Here is a 20,235-nt window from a genome sequence, read left to right as displayed (position 1 = left end):
GGCTCTTCATTTTTTGAGTGAAAGCCACAACAAGAAGTGCAGGAGAGATTTGAGAATGTGCCATTTCCTCATCACTTCTCTTATATAGAGTGCTTCAGACAATGTCATGGTATGTTTCACTGAACCTTGGTGCTGGCTGAAAACCCAGATGACACTATCAGAAAATGTAGTCATAATAATGAGATTTCAGGCCTGTTAACCATTTAATTTCTGTACTTCTCCTTTTTGTTCTGAGTCCTCTAACAGAATGGTTAATATTAACCATTTAATTTCTGTACTACTTTTTGTTTTGTTAATATTGGTTGTGGAAAGTCTTTTTTTCATGCTCTCGCTGTTTTGTCAGTCTTCCACTGTCTCTTCCATTTCCTCATGAATGATAATGGGGTGTTTAACATGCATGTCTGCATGCACTGCTCAAGCCACCCGTAGTAATCACTTTATTCCACCCAGTCATGACCTGTTTGCCCTCTGCTCAAGGAATGAACCGCTCATCTTTTTATTGAGATATATATATATATATATATATATATATATATATATTTATTATTTTTTTTTTTTTTACCTCCACATTGGGCATAATGCTTACTTTCTTGTATTAATTTGAAAACCAGAATGTCTTTGATGCCATTCAGACATGTTTAATTCTGGCAAACTTTATACAGCAGGGAAAATAAGTATTTGCTTCACTGTCTATTTTGCAAGTTTTCCCATCTACAAAGAATGGAGAGGTCTGAAATTTTTATCATAGGTACAGTTCAACTATGAGAGACAGAATCTTAAAAAAAAAAAAAAAATGGCCGTCTGGTATTGCGAAGGCTGTCCGTCTGTGCTCAGCATAAGTCCAGTCCTATTACTGACAAAGGCTTCAAATTTACAGGGACCGTTCTTGGGACAGAGACCTTGGACATGTTCAGAGATGGCTGACCTTGACCTATTTTAAGAGGTTAAAAAGTCGCATTTTGTTTCAATCTGTTCCATTTTGTTTTTGAGTGGCAGGGTTGACAGCCAATCAGAGTAGAGCAGCACCATGATGTCAGTGGCTGCTCTCTCCAAAACCACTTTTTGTGTGTTTATATACATGTCTCTCATATATTATGTAAAAGCACACAAGAAATAAACACTTCTAAACTGAAAACACAGTTTTTGGAACCTAATGACACCTCTGAACTTATTTACAAGACATTTGCGGGCGTTAACGCGGTGATGTCACAGGCTGGTAGCTAGCTGCAAAACTCTGTTTCATTTGTGTGTAAATATAACCTCTGTCATATATTATGTAAAAGCTATCGAGAAATAAACACTTCTAAAACTAAAAACGCAGAACCTGATAACATCTTTGCAGTTATTTACAAGACATTTTGCGGCCGTTAATGTGCATGCTAACTTACGCCAAATCAAAGCTAACTTCCTATGGTGTTAAATGTCTCAATACCTACAAATGCACAGAGGGTGATCTACAAATATTCTTGATTTTCACAACATGAACAAATTGTGATTTGCTTTGAACATGTACAAATTGTACCTAAGACGATAGGATCTTAATAATTACAGCTGTAAATTGTAAAGAACTCCATGCTCATACGACTGAGGGTATTTTAGCATTGCGTTATATTTAAATAATTAAAATGCATCATCAGATGCACATCCATCTACAAACCAATTAGTTTAAAGTTTGTGGAAATGTGGCTCATGTGGTTGAGGATGACGCGTGTGTCAAAACATCTTTGGCGCCGTTGCATAACGCTATGTGAATGCAACCAAACTGAAACAATAACCCACACCTTGGTGTGGACAGTGGGCCGAACATTCGGGTTGGGGGGGGGGGGGGCTTATCCCTTCATTTTGTAACTACCTTAATGTTGTGAAGATGATAATGCTAATTTTGCCTTCATGGTGAACTAGTGTTCACTCTCGGAACCCGCTGTGAAACAAACACCCTGCTTGCCACATAAGCTTGCAGGAAATGTCAGACGTTTACTGTTCACTGTTGTTATTGCCAAACTTGGAACATCTTTGTCAACCCCACTGGCTAAGCCTCTGTCAGGTGGTGGGTGTTGCCTCTTTTTGTAATATAATTTAGTGAAAGGAGAACATTGCTGTCTTTGACTTACTGTTGTGGAAAATAGTCCTTTCAGACTGTTAAACACACAGATTCCTTCACGGATTCTTCTCAGCTTTTTGCAGCTGTATTCTGAGACTTCACAGACACAGTGTGTTTACTGAAACACTAACTTAGTGGTTTACATTATGCAACTGTGCCACTTTAAATATCTCATTCTCACAGGATTTCCAATTATAAAGTCATACACAACCAAGACAGCAGTCTTAGCTATTTACTGTTAAAATTAAATTATGGCGTGCAATTTGCTTGGTTATAAATTAACTAGGTGCTTGCCCTGGTGCTTATTGTATTCAGGCAGTGTGTGTGAGGTCTGGTCATTGCATAACACACTGTGTGAGGTGCTAATGAGGGAATATTAAATGGCTGTTACTGGCTGTTCAAACATCCTTGTCGTGCAAACGTGGGGAAATAAAACCATGGAGCTGATCTCAACCACTCACCTGCCTGTAGCTTCACTCTAAGCTAGGGATGGGAATTGATAAGACTTTATCGATAGATACCATTATAGATCCGATTCCTTATCGATACTGCTTGTGAATTTTCTGTGTACTAAAGGTATGCTTTACAGGTTTTCTGTGTCAACATTATTTTATTGAGTCTTAAAGTAAATAAATATGAAATTGGTCACTGGATCCTTAAACTCTGGACATAAATAAACTCTACATTGTGGATCCTTGATCTCTGGATATAAATAGAAATAAACAAAATTTGTAGTTATTGTCAAAAGCATTTCCTTTCATACATTGGCATGAATGTCTTTCCATGCATCTGAGCTAAGCTCTTGCAGCTGGCTGTGCTGCACGTCAGCATGTAATTCATACAGAATGCAGGACGTCTCATTTTGCGAGGGGCAAAAAACGTTTTAGTTGATGGTAGTTTGTCTGTATTACAGCGTTTGGAAAGAGGTGTCATTTTATTTATAGCGGCAATTCGTTTTGAAGTTATTAATTCCAATCGGACTCTGCCTCAGCAGAGAAGAGCTGTGCCAACGGAACGGAGGACGATTATCGTTTCTTGACTGCAACAAGACAAGAGTCCCAGTTAGTGACTTTAATCCACACAAAAGTGACTCACGATTAACACATTTTAATGGCTTGAGAGGGGTTAAGAAGCGGACTTGCTGCTTCTGATGAGCAGCGAATCAAAGAACCAATGAGCCAGCGGATTGAAACGTTGATTCATTGGATCACGCTTCAAAGTGGAGTCGCGCTGCAGAAACGGCTGATTACAGATCCGCTAAAGGGTCTGTAATCAACGTAGAGGAATGGTCATTTTCCTGACAAACACCCTCAAAAACAGCTGCTCTGAAGGACCAATAAGGGAATCGTTAAGCAAAAAGACTATTGATATCGGTGGATCGAATCATTTCTTAACTATACCCGAAAACAACAGGTTCTCGATACCCAACCCTACTCTCAGCTCAGAAAGCAGCATACCCTGCGGCTGCACACCAGATGGTGCTTCCTCTGCTCTGTCTGTTCTTGTGTCACAAAGCTTGAACATTGTTGCTGTAGGCGTTTGTTGATAGTTTTTTGAATTAGGCTTATCCCGATCCAGAATTTTTGGTTTCTGAGCCGATATTTTAAATATTTATATAGTCTTGCCGATACCAACCCCATGCCTATTGTGAAAGCATTAAAAAACACAACCGTTATTACTTGACAGGTTTTATTTTGCTTGAACATGACCAACAATATTGCTTGGCTTTTGTTAAAAACAGCTTCTGAGTTGTTTTGCTTGTATCAAGTACATCAGCTTTTTGAGAACATGAAGCCTTTCAACTGTAACAAATCGTAACTTTCTGCAATTACAGCAGCTACGGATGCAGAATTATTGGATTGACTGAATTATTTAATAAAATATTTTAATGGAGTTTTTTTCGGACGCTGTTCAGTAGGAATGTGAATTGTACAACAACTCACGATTCAATTCGATTTCGATTCTTGGGGTGACGATTCGATTCAGAATTGATTTTTGATTCAAAGAGCTCTGAGAAATAGTTATATTACTTAAAAAAATGTTTGTTTAAGAAAATGCAGCTTTACAAGGTTAATCAAGTGATTCTAGATGTAAATTTACTTATCTGCTTTGCTCGTTCAGAGTTGGCTGGCAGTTTAGCGAAGCACTGGTCAGTAGTCGGCAGAGACCGCTGCTCCCCTCTTTTAGCTCCGGGTGATAGCGTAGCATGTGGGCTTGCGGATTTGAAGTGTTTCCGAAGTACTTGACTTTCTTTTGCAAATTCTGCACACTACATAAGTCATGTCAAGCTCCTTCTTACGCAGCAAATAATAAAATCCGAAATGCGCCCAAACATTTGCCCTCAGCAAAGACAGTGCTGGCTGAATTAGCTCTTCGGCCGCAATGCTAAGCTACAGCCACTGAACTCTGCAGCGCACGAGTGTTTGAAGCACGCCGGACGTGCTTTTGTGTTGCATCGCAGTTTAAGGTAGTTGTAAAGCGTGACAACGCTGAAAAGTAACACGAATCGGCCATACGTACCCAAATTCGATACCAACCAATTCTCGCAAAATAGCCGTATCGGCGTCCGATACCGATACAGAGTATCAGCTCGGGACATCCCTAGTTTAAATGACTTTGCCACTCATGTTGCTTTTATCTGTAGTCCTTCATGGCACCATGAGCTCAACATACAGTTGAGCTCAGTTGAGCCATATCATAAAGCATATGTGTAATTTTCTTGTTGACGTTGCTAAGATAAGAGTAGTTTCTGTATTTGTCTATACCACAATCAAACAAATATAATGTAACCTGGAATGAATAGAACATGGAAATGATTTGTTTCTACCCTTCTGGCAGCCTTAATCTGCTCTTTATGTGACTCAACGTAATTTTCCCAATTTTTGTGTAGTTGGAGATGTTGTTTCCTCATCCTGTACACATGCAAATATCTCCAGTTGATTGATTTTTTGGAGGCTACTGTAAATGGCTGTACAAAGGCGAGAAAGAGAGACGGGGAAATACCCCTTGTCCTTATGAATTGCACAACCCAGTCTCACGGCAGTTTGTGGGACTGGTTTATGAAATATACATTAATCTATGGTTTCGTGACTGGGTACGAAAATGGTGTGTTTTTCGTAATGGGGAAGGAATTCATTTCATGATGGGGGCACAAAATGTGGGGTGAATGAGGGTGTCTCAGGGGTCATGGTTAACGTTTGGGGAGGGTACTCACTTACACTACGGTTAGAGTTGGGAGAAAGGGAAGATTATAAATAGCAAAATAACAAAGTGTCATGAAAAGCATGCGCTTTTTGTTATTCGGGCACAAAAAAGAAATGTGAGACTAGGATGGAAACTCATGATGGCAAAGGTAAATGAAAAGTGCATTTATATCTCACCGCTCAGTCTCAGAAAAAGAAATGCTTTCGATTTCATGTCTCATCTTCATCTCACATTTACGAGCACAGGGATACCACGAGTGTTCTTGCGAGGTGTTGACCTGCGTTCTGAGAGCTGTTTGGATCTTTTGTTTATTGCTGAAGGACACTTCACCAAAAGTATCCTAATGATTTCCCACAATTCTTTTTTAAACCACACGTGTCAACAAAGCACGGGAATAACACCATGGATAAAACTGGATACTGTATCTGCCACACGAGCCTACAGACAAATTTAGTTTGACCTACACAATTGTTCATGTCACAAAGTATCCAGGTCAACAAGTGACTGTAGCTGATGTGTCCTTCATCAGAAAAATTAATGCCCCATAATGTTTGCAGCACTACCAAAAAAGAATGTGTGTAGTTGACAAACTAAAACCTGTTTTTAAAGATGACAAGTGGAAACGCAATTCACTAATGGTAATATATCTCTCATTATTATCACTTACTGAGGCGTTGCTGTTCCAGTAGCATAGATTTACATTCACGGTACCTGTGTATACCTGCCCGCAGTAATGGGTGGGTATCCCTATACCCGCTCACTGTGCATAAACTGATGACATCATAGCATGCGCAACCCAAGAACTGCCTGCAGGCGATAACATGAAAAAGGCGAGAAGTGTGTGTTGGTCCCAATATGGATATTCCGGATGATTTTAATCATGGATAGTCCAACAATGAACAGCAGCCAAAGCAGCTAGCTTGATGAGGACGCCCTGGTGAATTTGGAAAGCAGCGCCGTACCAGCCAACACGATAAAAGTTAAAGTGAACCAACTTCTTATGTATGCGTTTGCTAGGTGTTGTGCATTTTGAAATGACATTAAATATTGTTAATGTGTATCTCAGTAAGTGATAATAATGTAAATAACATACAGTTGTCGTACGGTATGCATTTTCAGAGTCCCTCCGTCCGTGCCCAGTCGCCCAACTTCGTCTAACTTGGGCGAATATCGGTCATTTTGGGCGACTGGGCATGGACGGAGGGACTCTAAAAATGCATACAGCCATCCAAAAGCATGTTATTGTATTATTATTATTTAATTTTAATTGTTCTAAACTCGCACAGCACTGTACCGTGTCCTCCGAAAGTATTGGCCCCCTTGGTATTTCACATATCTTTTAATTTTTTTATGCCATTACAAATACAAAAAGTAAATCAGTTTTTGAGAGCTGTCTTACTCTACTCCATACAGATTTACCATAGAGTGCCATTCTTTTTGTATTTCTTTATAACTGATGTAAATAAAGTCCAAGACATATTCAGTGACTTGGAGATGTTCATGTATCCATCCCCTGACTTGTCAGAAGAAAACTGGCAATAAAACTGATTATTTACAGGTATTATATTTACTTATGCAACTTATCGTCAGCATGGAGTAGACTGTTCTCAAAAACTGACTGTGCAAGAAAGAGAAGAGTGAGGAAAGATACCCAGACAACCCAGAAGGTATAGGCTTCTGTGGCTGTGATTGTAGAAATTGGGCATAGTGTATGTTTTGCCTTTTGTATCACCAGGTATACAGCTCCATGATGAAGTGGTATAGACGAGAATTTTCTTTCACCAAAACATCAAATCTCGGCTTGCATCTCAGATGTACCTTCTGGCAAATTATGGTTGGACTTTCAGGTCTTCTTCTTAAGAAAATCCTCCTCTGTACCACTTCATCATGAAGCTATATAACTGAGGAAACAAAATATCCTCATATAAAATCAACAATAATGATAATAATAATAATAATAAAGTAAACAAAGCTCTGGTGTCTGTAGTTATCATATACCTATAAATGATACGCCAATATGATTGAATAAAACACTAAAGAATAAATAGCAATACACCCTTTTTGCAGATGGGTAATATTTTTCATACCACCCGAGTAATCAGCCAGTCCAGACAGCCGAGCGGCACCACGACGAAGAGGCGCAGTCAAAGGAACTGTGAAATTCTGGTGAGTCACTATTAATAATTTCTTAGGTGTCCAACCTTGTAGGTTGATTGTTAAAATTAAATTTTAGTTCTAAAAGCCATCATAATTATTTATAGGAAAACGTTCTATTTTTTTTTCTACTAAGGTTTGAACTTTGAGTGTTTACACAGGAGAGAAAAGTGTGAAAATGTTAATGCCTCTTTGAGAAAAGTGTATAAAGTGTGTAGTGAGGGGTTTTACAGCCTTAAAACATCTATAATAATTGTAAAAAAAAAATAACGCTGACTACTTCGCGGATTTCGCCTATCGCAGGTTATTTTTAGAACGTAACTCCCGCGATAAACGAGGGACCACTGTATATGATAAAATCGTTATCAAGTTGTTCACCAATGAATATGGCTTTTTACACCCTTCAGAAAACCATACAACATTTATCATTTATAGATATATGATAAAATCATTATCAAGTTGTTTTATCAATGAATATGGCTTTATACACCCTTCAGAAAAAAAAAAGCCATATTCATTGGTGAACAACTTGATAACTGATAATTTCCAAATTCAGGTATCTGGATCAGAATGGAAGTGGGGAAAAAATGTGGATCGGTGCATCCCTAGTAGTGTTGGGTATCGAGGACCTGTTGTTTTCGGGTATAGTTAAGAAATTATTCGATCCACCGATATCAATAGTCTTTTTGCTTAACTATTCCTTTATCGGTCCTTCAGAGCGGCTGTTGTTTTTGAGGGTGTTTGTTGGGAAATTGATCATTCCTCTACATTGATTACAGACCCTTCAGGGGATCTGTAATCAACCGTTTCTACAGCACGACTCCACTTTGAAGCGTGAATCAGTGACGGAATGCTTGATCCGCTGGCTCATTGGTTCTTTGATTCGCTGCTCTTCAGAAACGGCAAGTGCGCTTCTTAACCCCTTTCAAAGCCATTAAAATATCATGAGTCACTTTTGTGTGGATTAAAGTCACTAACTGGGACTCGTGTCTTGTTGCAGTCAAGAAACAAGAATCGTCCTCCGTTCCTTTCACACAGCTCCAAACGCTGCGTGGCTTTCTGCTGAGACAGAGTCCGGTCGGAATTAGTAACTTCAAAACAATTGCCGCTTTGAATAAAATGACACCGCTTACAAACGTTGGAATACGGACAAGAAACTACAATTGACTAAAACGTTTTTTTTTCCTCTCAAAATGAGACGTGCTGCATTCTTTATAAATTACACCCAGACCCAAAAGAGGAAATGCTTTTGACAATAACTGCAGATTTTGTTTATTTCTGTTTATGTCCAGAGATCAAGGATCCACCATGTAGAGTTTATTATGTCCAAATTTTAAGGATCCAGTGACCAATTTCATATTTATTTACTTTAAGACATAAAGTTAATCAGCTTATAAAGTGCCAAATCACAACAAAAGCCATCTCAAGGCGCCTCACATAGAACAGTTCAACATAAAAAAAAAAAAAAAAAAAAAAATTCAAATACATAATTAAAAACAGAAGTAAAAGAATAAAACAGATAAAAATTTAAAAACTATTCATAAGAAAGAGAATAAAATAGGCTTTAAGTCTTGACTTAAAAATGTCCACGGACTCTGACTGCCTCATGGCGCAGGAACACCGTTCCACAGAGCGGGTGCACAATAAGAAGAAGCTCTTTGATCCTTTGACATAGAAAACCTGTAAAGCCTAGTTTTCGTACACAAAAAATTCACAAGAGGTATCGATAAGAGAATCGGATCGATAAGCGGAATCGATTATTATAATGATGAAATCTTATCGATACCCATCCCTAACCCCTAGCTGCATTGTGATTATAATAGTTATCAGTGTATCTTGATGCATCTTTTATTTTAATAGGATGTCTTTCTCACAATGTGACTACTTAGTACTATTTAAAATATTTCTAACTTTCCAGAATTAATTTCAACAACTTGGCCATATTTGCACCCATGTGGTTCTCATTCACTGAATCTGAATTCTAAAACCTGCGTGCCTCCTCCTGCTCAGTGTGGGCTCATGTATGTGACTGACTCCAGTTTGGACTAATACTGCTCCAGCAAAGTAAAACATTTATGTGTACCTCATTGCGATGTACGGGCACATGCGCACTAGTTGTGCTGCATGAAGGGACTTTGTACTTTCATAAGAATAACTAAAATAGGAGCGTGTGTTGAGACGATGATGAAACTTTGTTGCACTGAGGGTTTGCTGACCCTCTGATAACTGCAGAAAAAAAATAAAATGGGTTATCAGCAGCCGTGATGTTCTGCAAATGAGCTATTTGGATTCTTTCTTAGCCCCTTTATAAAACAGAATATCCATCTGTGTTCACTGGAGCTGTCGGCCTGCTGATGGAGGGTGCAAGATTTCTAAAAGCAAAGGTTTTTATTTGAAACATAACCGATTGTGTAACTTATTTTTTTTTTTTTCTTTTTAAATTTTGAGTTTTGAAGAAAAAACAATGTTCAGATATAGGCAGAGCTTGTCTCTACACGGTTCTTCTTCTTGTGGTGTGTCAGATTTATAGTCCAAAAACAGGTGGTTGTTCTTTCATCATGCTACACAGCTCTCTGCAACTGCAGTTGCTCTGTGTGTTGTCTCTGCACAATTCAGAGCTGAGTGATTGCAATGTAGCAGTATGGCAAATGTACAAAAATAAATAGTACGTTACTGACTCAAAAAATGTATGTCAGTAGAAGTTGAAATACAGGTTTGCACAAGGAACATGAAAGGTGCTCGTTAACAGGGCAGCTGCGTTCTTATCCCTGCAATTAACAAGTTTGATGTGTGAATAGATTCAGATATGCGAGGCATCTAAGATTGGGAAGAAAAAATAAGGTACTCCTACACCCTGGTATCTGCTCGTGATGGCTGCAGATGAGGGCAGTATTTTTTTTTTTTAAGGCATACAAAGCAAGAATTCATTAATCATAACTGAGGTAAAAGTTTGAAATAACTGTGGTTTTGATTTGGAGTCATACCACCCTGCCCTGTGTCAATTCAGTTTCAGTTTGTTTCATTTATATAGTGCCAAATCACAACAAATCAGCCTCAAGGTGCTTTACACAAGTGAGGTCTAACTGTACCAACCCCTAGAGCAAGCACACAGGTGACAGTGGTAAGGAAAAACTCCCTCTGATATTGAGGAAGAAACCTCAAGCAGACCAGACTGAGGGGTGATCCACTGCTTAGGCCATTCTATCAGTTTCAAGGTTTTTTGCAGAGTTTTACAAAGCTAAAAAAAACCCCAAAACAAAACAGAATAGCAACGAAAACACTCAGGCACCACAGGCAGGGGGGTCGCCCAGCTCCCTGGGGTGCAGGGCCAACATCCATCCATCACGTCATCAGAGTATATTCCATAAGCAGACTGCAGTGTGCTGTATGAAGCATAAATTCGTTTCTTGTCTGTGGTGATTCTCAGTCATCCAGGTCATGGTAATCAAGTAGGTTGAGCCAGGTCAACTGGACTGGTTTAGTTCCTTGAAAATAATTCGATGATCATTCAGAAAAGCTTGACATGGTTCAACCTACTTGAACACTCAGGCCTAGACTTTACTGACTGTAAATTTGTCCAAGTTATATTGTTGCACTTTTCTCTTTTCTTGTTGATTGGGCCATCTTCAGCTGCACTTAGCAGCCCATTGGCACTTAATGCCATTATAAGCGACAGTCCTTTATGGTCAGTAATATGCAGTGGTGAAGGAAAGTACAAATAACCAAATATATATTTGCTCTAGTAAAAGTAAAAGTTTGACAATGACAACGCTACTTAAGTAAAAGTAAATATTACCTGCTTTTAAATGAACTTTTAAGTATTAAAAGTAAAAGTACTTGCATATTGATTAATGTCCATACTGTTTGGACTGTGTTTTAATTTAACTAGTTTTAAGATAACGGTAAATAAATAAATAATTTAATGTTAGTTAATAGCATAATTCTAGTTCATTTACGCAACATAATACTTCTAAAATGATGGTTACTGTCCAAAATGTATTACAAATGGCAAAAAAGTATTCAGAAACAGAGTATTACAATTTTAGGCTAATATTGAAAATGTGGATAATTTAGAAACCGCACCGCTGAATGATAAAGCAAGAAGTATGCCGTTACGGCATCCAGATGTACCTTTCAGTATCAGTTATGGTCAATAGATGGGGCTCTAACTCAGCAAAAGGTAAAAACTGCATATAAGAGCACAATTGAAATCTTGGTCTGCTCAGACTGCGACAATATGCGCCCTTCAATCTTCCTCCATCTCCCGCAAATCTGCCTATCATTGCATGCTTTACAATTACATGAAAAAAGTGCTGTAGTACAACCAGAAGGAACTCATTGGTGTGTGATGTGAGGTTGGTGGTACTACAAACCACAAACATGACTTTTTATCAGGTCCCTGAGCTCTGGTCTCGCAGCCGGCTGCACGTCAAGATCAATGTAATCCACAAAGAACAGAGGACGTCTCATTTTGGGGAAAAATTGGTTTAGGTCAGTTGTAGTTTGTTGTCTGTATTACGTTTGGAAAGAGGTGTCATTTGATTTAAGAAGGCGGTTTGCTTTGAAGTTATTTATTCTGGAATGATCTATCTTTCCAATGTTACTTTGCAGAGAGCTGCAGCAAATCCCACAACACACAGATGGCATTCAATTATTTTTTCTTTACATAAGAGACAGTAACTTCAGTTTACAAACGGGCAAACCAGGAGATATTAATGGTCCAGTCCATGCCAGAGAACCATGCTGTGGGCTGTCTCTAATGACAAACAAATAAAACTTCTGGTGTGAAACGGTGGACGATTCTTGCTGCAACAATAGAAACGAGTCTCGTTTAGCGACTACAATCAGCAGAAAGGTGAGTCACGATGGCTTTGACGGCAATTGATGAATAAATTGTGGGCTCTCTACTTCTGAAGCAGAAGCAGTGAAGGAAGGAAGGATCATACCTGAGTGGTTCAGAGCAGGATGGCCCCGCTTAGTGTTAGATCTACCAACTTGCTGGTGAAACAGATGTGCGCCGGTCAGATAGCATTTTGACGGGGGGGGGGGGGTGTCCATAAAATGATGTAAGGGTGTAATGGAACACATTGTAGAAATGTAACAGAGTAGAAAGTACAAATACCTGCTGCAAAATGTACCTGAGTAAAAGTCGCAAGTATGCACTTTTGACTCTACTAAAGTACAGATACAGTACTGTTCAGAATAATGGTAGTGCTATGTGACTAAAAGATTAATCCAGGTTTTGAGTATATTTCTTGTTGTTACATGGGAAACAAGATACCAGTAGATTCTCACAAATCCAACAAGACCAAGCATTCATGATATGCACCCTCTTAAGGCTATGAAATTGGGCTATTAGTAAAAAAAAAAAAAAAAAAAAAAACGTAGAAAAGGGGGTGTTCACAATAATAGTAGCATCTGCTATTGATGCTACAAACTCAAAACTATTATGTTCAAACTGCTTTTTTTAGCAATCCTGTGAATCACTAAACTAGTATTTAGTTGTATAACCACAGTTTTTCATGATTTCTTCACATCTGCGAGGCATTACTTTTGTTGGTTTGGAACCAAGATTTTGCTCATTTACTAGTGTTCTTGGGGTCAGTGTCTTGTTGAAACACCCATTTCAAGGGCATGTCCTCTTCAGCATAAGGCAACATGACCTCCTCAAGTATTTTGACGTATCCAAACTGATCCATGATACCTGGTATGTGATATATAGGCCCAACACCATAGTAGGAGAAACATGCCCATATCATGATGCTTGCACCACCATGCTTCACTGTCTTCACTGTGAACTGTGGCTTGAATTCATGACTTTCTCACACTTGGTTGTAATATTTATCTGTTTTAGGACATCTGTTTACTAATCCCATTAAATATTCCACCATTTGTGCAGCAATTGTAGTGTGGCATTCACAGAAAGTATTTACTGTGCAGGTGCTGCTGCATTAACATCAAAGTGCATTTATTGTGAAGTACATTCTAGAAAATTAAATGCCAGCAGTAGCTTTATGTTTAATTTTAAATTTGCAGCAACAGACAGGGCTAGATTACGCAGTGGGAGGGGAAACATGGCTGTTCCTGAAAGAGTAGCGGCAATACAGAAACTGTTAAAAAAAAAAAAAAAAAAAAAAAAAAAAAAAAATAGTGGTGCTGCTATGATATAACACTTTGGTAGAATTCCAGACTAGGTGGTGTTAAACTAATTTGCCTTTTGGTTAATAGACTACCAGATAGATCACCTGACTTACAGTCTACACAGCTGAAATGCCATTTCATTACAGTTATCTGTTTTTAGTTTTTCTTAAGAACTTCTTTTTTATCATTCGTTGTGTGGTATAGCATCACAAATCAAGAAAAATTGAAATGTTTCATGCTTGGCTTGAAGGTTTTGGTTGTCTTAGAAGGCATTGATGCCTAATTGTGTTTTGTTGTGCTGACACCATTTTCATGACACACTGGTGTCGTACTATTATCAACCCCTATCAGATTGTTCAGCCGCTGCATGCGGACATTATTTAGCCTTTGTTTCTTGTTTCAAATTTGTGTTCGTATTTGTGTCTCACTGTTGACACACCTGTTGTCAGCTGGTACACCGCCAGGAAAGATGACTTGTGCCAAGTGTGACCCTGCTGTAAATATGTACAGTAAATATAGCAGAGGTTACATTTTGGTATAGAGTGCTCTCTGTTGGAGTCTTTATCAGGAGTCTCTTTCCAGGGTTAATGCAAAAGCTTCTGTTGGCCTTTGATGTTGCCTCACTGTGTGTATGCGAAACCTGTTCAAAATGTCATATATTAAAAAATCTTTTGGGCCACATGTTCTTCTTGTTCCACTAATAAAATAAAAGATCTGTGCCAAATTTTATTGTAATTGGACATTGTTTAGGGGTCACCCACAAAGCACCAATTTTCCCCAAACAAGCAATGTAGTAATCCAGTGATTACGTTAATGTTCTCCACTGGGTGACCAATCAGCCACCACTTTTTGTACCTGTAAAGGAAAACTAATAGCATCAGTCTTCTCCCGTAGGGCTGACGTTGCCTTGCCAGCAGAGGGACAGGAAAATGTGTCACTCCGAGAGACCTCTAAATGTGGAACAAAACATATGGCCTGAAGTCTCTTACAACTTTTTATTTTTTCACTATATAATGTGAACAGCCCTAGTGTGTGCTTATAGTATATGATGCCTATGTCTGTCCCTGAGGGAATTGTCAGATGTTTACACCAGGTTAGATTGGCATGATTACAAATGAATAAAAAAATAAATATTTTTTTTTTTGGGGGGGGGGGGGGGGGGGGGGGGGGGGGGTTCTTTTTTTGTATTAAGTGACTTACTTGGAATTCAAGTTTATACTTTCTCTTTCCTGGACATGATACTAAACTTCCTTTTGAGACTGTAGTTGGTCCTCCAACCTGCAGATGACTCCTTTTTGGTTGTTGGTGGTGTGATTGGCATACCAGTAAATAAAACACTTCACAAATGTTTTACAACCAGAAAAGAAAAGATCTGTTGGTCCTGCAGTCCATGGAACTAACTTGTTAACTGATGGTCAGGTCAAGATGGGTTCCTTCACTAACCATTCAGCATACACTGTTACCAGCACAGGGAAGTTCAACCGTGTTGACGAGTCATGTGAATTCAATATATGAAAAACAGTTTGCATATTACAGTGGTCCCTCGTTTATCGCGGGAGTTGCGTTCTAAAAATAGCCCGCAATAGGTGAATTCCGCGAAGTAGCAGCGTTATTTTTTACAATTATTATAGATGTTTAAGGCTGTAAAACCCCCTCACTACACACATTTTCTCACTTTTCTCTCCTGTGTAAACACTCTCAAAGTTCAAACCTTAGTAGAAAAATAAGTCCAGTATTATAGAATGAAACCAAAGATCAAAACCTGTTTTCAGGCCCAAACATTTGTTTGAGAAATAAAAATAGAACGTTTTCCTATAAATAATTATGATGACTTTTAGAACTAACATTTAATTTTAACGATCAACCTACGAGGTTGGACACATAAGAAATTATGAATAGTAACTGACCAGTATTCCTCTGATCGTGCCTTCATCGTGGCGCCGCTCCGCAGCATGTTTTTCCACCTTGGGGCAGGTGTGTTTTTCCGAGTGATATGGGTAGTTGTTGGCGCTCTTTTTTTCTTCTGAGCGAGAAGATTCTTATAAACAGACACATGCAGAACACAATGCGCGTGCTTTTTCTTCGCTGCTGGAGTGCTGTGCATCAAAACAGTGAGTGTAGTCTCTGGACCTGTTGCCAGATTTCTGCTGCAACTAAGCACAGCAGACAGTAAAAAAAAAAAAAGCATGGGAAAATTGCACAAAAAAAAATCCGCGAAACAGTGAGACCGCGAAAGGTGAACTGCGATATAGCGAGGGCCCACTGTATTAAAATAATTTTTTTTGTTCCCCTGCCCTCAGAATCTCATCAGCTTATGGTGTTTGCTCTGTGTCACATGGCAGCGAGCCGCACAGCATAAACCGGTAGTTTGCTTCATAGGTTCTTTTCAGAGAGCATCCACTCCTCACAGAAGTGTGGGAAGTCACTCAGTGGTTGCTCTCGTAATGATGACAGGTGCTAAGTTTAGGTTTGCTTTTTTTTTTTTTTTTTTGCATGATTGTGTAATACAATAGTTGTGAACACACTACTCTTGATTCTTGCACATGCAGGTGCATACGCTCACATGGCATCTCAAATCTTGTTTCCATTGAAGTCGCACTGATTTATGCAGTAATTTCAGAAATCTTTTAGTAAATCTTTCCTCTTTCTGTGTTAAATCATTTTATTTACACAGCATTTAAAAAAAATAATACACACAAGCCAGAGTTCTTTTACAGAGATGTTTATAGTTAACAGATATTTATTTATTTTAATTTCTTCTGCCCTTTCCAGGTTTCCATGTGATCCCCCGTCTGTCCAACATTGTGCCAGAGAGCTGCCTGTTGATAACTGTTGGCCTGATTGTTGGGGGAATCATCAAGCTAGCTGGAGAAAAGGTGCCCCCTGTGCTGGATTCCAGATTGTTCTTTTTCTGTCTCCTGCCTCCCATCATCCTGGATGCTGGCTACTTCTTGCCCATACGTCCCTTCATGGAGAACTTGGGCACGATTCTGATGTTCGCAGTCGTGGGCACGCTGTGGAATGCTTTCTGTGTCGGGGGTTTGCTCTACGCCGTGTGTCAGATCCGGACAGCAAATCCATCATACCTTAATGACATACAGCTTCTGCATTGCCTGTTATTTGGTTCCATTATCTCAGCTGTAGATCCTGTTGCTGTGCTGGCTGTGTTTGAGGAGATCCACATTAATGAACTGCTGCACATCCTAGTTTTTGGAGAGTCACTACTCAATGATGCTGTCACTGTGGTGAGTACAATTCTCAAATGTAGTGCTTTACCCTTTCAGAAGCACTTCATATTTTTTAACACATGAATGAATATACAATGATGATAGGTCATTGCTTTTAGAATTATACTGTCATATACATTTTGGGCCATACTGCCTAACCCCACTACCTGGTGTCAGGACATGATGCATATAGTACTAACTTCAGTATATTATTGTAGTAATAGTAATTTATTATTAATTAGTTATTTAAAAAAAATAGATACAAAGAGGAAAAAACAGACAACAAAACACCAATCAATCGAAATACAACTTAAAAAAAGCAAAAATTAATAAATTGTGAACTAAAAAAATAGATACTTGATAGAGAAATTTCAGAATTCCCAACATCATTGGGCATAGGTAGTAAACAACAGAAAGTCTGAAGTCTTGATATAAAAACCTGAGATGAACTTGATTGCCTAATTTCAGCTGGTAGACTGTTCAATATTATGGTTGCCTTGGTTATGTGAGTCAGCTTTTGGCAACCTGCTACCCTGCAGCATATGTTCTTTGTCATTAGGTGGTATCCAGCTCTATATTGAGTGCTGTTTCAGCTGGAATAAATTCCATTCCTAGTCTTCCACTTTTCCAGTTTAAGTGTAAGCTATGGTGAGAAACCAGGTCATAACATTGATGCCAAGCACTACTGCATTTACGTGAATAATAAAACACTCTATCCAAGTTGGTTGACTGAAATGACCTTGGTATTCAGAGGAATAAATTCTTCACCCTTTCCAGAGCTTTAAGCTCTTTATACCCATATGTAGCACTAAATTAACTATCTGTGCATTCTCATCATATCACATTGTGCAGATAATTTTTGTGGTCAACAAATAGCTACTGAACCAGTGCAGATGATTTTTGTGGTCAGCAAATGGCTACTGAAACCATGAATGAGCAATCATCAGCTTGTACAGTGCATCAGCAATTAGCTGGACTCTTCCGGAGCACTCTTGCAGTGCTGCTGTCATAGGTTTCCCACAGCGCAAGCACCAAAGATCTCCAATTCCCCAGACTGGATCTATTTGACTACTGCTAAATATTGACATCACTTCCACAAAGATTGTATGTGCCCATTCATCAGGTGTCAGTCTCTCCATATCATATGTTCAGCTGCAAGTTGGCTTTTACTAACTGGCACTAAGCCAAGATCAGCAACTGCAGTCATGAGAAAATGCTTTAGTAAAAGCCAAGGCTCATTAGCCTAGAATGACTTTGGTAAGCCATCTGTATATAATTCTATTGACTCACAGAGTCTACTTATCCTGATTTTATATTCAAAGGAGTATTTTGGGTGAAAATAAAAGTAAAGTAGCTTAGCATTAGTTTGGCACAAAATTAAAGTTGTATTGCTGTAATCTGCTGTGCAGCAATTGTTTTCTTTTCAGAGAAATGTTGCAGGATGTACATGCATAAATCTCTTTTGTTCCCCTGCTAGGTACTATACCACCTGTTTGATGAGTTTTCCAGAAGTTGCATAGTGACAGTGATGGACGGCTTCCTTGGGTCATCGGCTGTCCTGTGGTTGCACTGGGTGGTGTGTCTGGTTGGCGCCATCTATGGAACCTGGCAGCTTCACCAACGATTCACCTCCCTATACGCGTCATTGAGCCACTCTTTGTCATTTCTGTACAGTTACATGGCTTACCTGTCAGCTGAGGTGTTCCACCTCTCAGGCATCATGGCGTAAGTTTTGGGTTGAGATGAGGAGGGAATCGGTGCCATTCAAATACCCTGATACTGCTTTTAGAAAATTTACATGTAATGGCATATAATCTGAGTGTAGTCACTGTTGGGCTCTTCTTCAGTGTCACTGTTGCAGAAATTTCACTCATATGTATGAGACTAAGTTTGAGATTCTGGGACCCTACCTTGTGGAGCCATGAGGTTGCTGGACAGAGGTGTTTTGCAAAGGCAGTGCCATTGCCAGAGAATGAAATTCTAAGTCTTCATGGTTCTGGTGCTTCCAGTCTGGATATATGATTGTGAGGTTCTAACCAGTGACCTCTGGGGACGACTGAATGTCCTTAGTTTGAGGTCTCTCAGGAGAATCCTTGGATACAGCAGGAATCACTTTTTTTTTTTTTTTTTTGCCACGCTATTTGTTGCAAGCAGAATCTGTATTTTATCATTTATGGTCTTAGGTTCCATCATAATATGATTTTTCCTAAACACTTCCTTGGCCTTCTAACGATAGATGGACAGTGGAGAAAACATTGTATAACTAATATACTCAAAACCCTCATTTAAATATTGCGATCTATGTCATGTTACCACCCGCTGTCATTTGTGCGCTTAGTTTTAGTAAATCACTCACAAAACGGTCACCGACCTGATGTGCAAAATTTTAGAATACCAATACAATTTAAATGGAATTAGTCCTGTGTCACCTGTTTGTGTTGTAGTTCTGTCCTCTGATTTCATGTCATAACATCCAGGAGAATCTGTCTCAACCCGCCCCGTATGAATGCACTGTGGTCATATGTTTTGGCTGATGACACTTTGGTATAATAAATAGATATCACACTCGCTAAAACTGTCTCAAATTTTTTGGGCTTCTGGCATTCTCTGCACAGCCATATTCTGCACAGTATTCTCCAGCATAGCAATCTATTTTTGGTTTAAGGTGCTATGAGTTATTGGAAATGCCCATCAGAGGGAAGTTACTTACCAAGTCTCCTGGGTCACAGCTGATACAAGGACAAACTAATGCGAAACCTTGTTCTCTTATCATGTGTCACATTTAACATTGATTTTATCAAAGTGCTTTCTTGTGTAAGTGTGATTTTAACAGTTAACAGCTGTGAATTTCTTGAATCACAAAGACAAACCGATGTTGGCAGGTAGAATTAATTTAGTTCACAAACAGCTGCTGCAATTTTTTGCTCCATTGACATTCACAGCTGACCTCATTTTTGACAAACATTGCATGACTCTAAAATGAAATGGAGAAATGGTCAGCAGAAGAAATGGATGGGGTACATTTTTATTAACTCATTCTGTAATCTGCATCAAACACTCATTTCTGACAGCTCGTGGGAAGCCTCCAATTATTTCCCTATTTTTCAGTTAGTAAAATGTACTCGGCTTCTTTACACCAGGGACTGGTTTCATAAAGCAGTCTAATTTTGTTTAGTCAGATAACTCAATTGACAAATTTTTTTGACGTTAGTCGTGGCACAAAGCACTTAGTTGGCCAAAGGTTTTGCGTTACCCAACAAAAGTTTTTAGCCTGGTACAGAGGTGCCTAATCTTATTTTAATTGACAAAACTTCAGTGTCCTACCTCAAAAATGGCAGCTATCATGTACCACCACTTGATGGAACACTTAAGAGCACCCCTACGTTGCTCGTATTTCTCAAAAAGGAG

The 20,235-nt window shown here is 38.9% G+C and overlaps 1 protein-coding gene across 1 annotated transcript in view; it reads left to right on the top strand.

Moving 5' to 3' along the window:
- Positions 1 to 20,235, top strand: part of slc9a1a (solute carrier family 9 member A1a) — a 110,994-nt gene that overhangs the window by 32,458 nt on the left and 58,301 nt on the right. The window contains 4 exon segments of the mRNA XM_034174116.1: positions 16,373 to 16,845; positions 18,305 to 18,383; positions 18,386 to 18,489; positions 18,491 to 18,552. Coding sequence (XP_034030007.1) covers positions 16,373 to 16,845; positions 18,305 to 18,383; positions 18,386 to 18,489; positions 18,491 to 18,552 — 718 coding nt within the window.

The sequence above is a fragment of the Thalassophryne amazonica genome, chromosome 7 (assembly GCF_902500255.1).
Source record: "Thalassophryne amazonica chromosome 7, fThaAma1.1, whole genome shotgun sequence".
Classification (NCBI taxonomy): Eukaryota; Metazoa; Chordata; class Actinopteri; order Batrachoidiformes; family Batrachoididae; genus Thalassophryne; species Thalassophryne amazonica.
The sequence above is the reverse complement of the archived record's forward strand: the minus strand, read 5'-3'. Positions and strand labels throughout refer to the sequence as shown.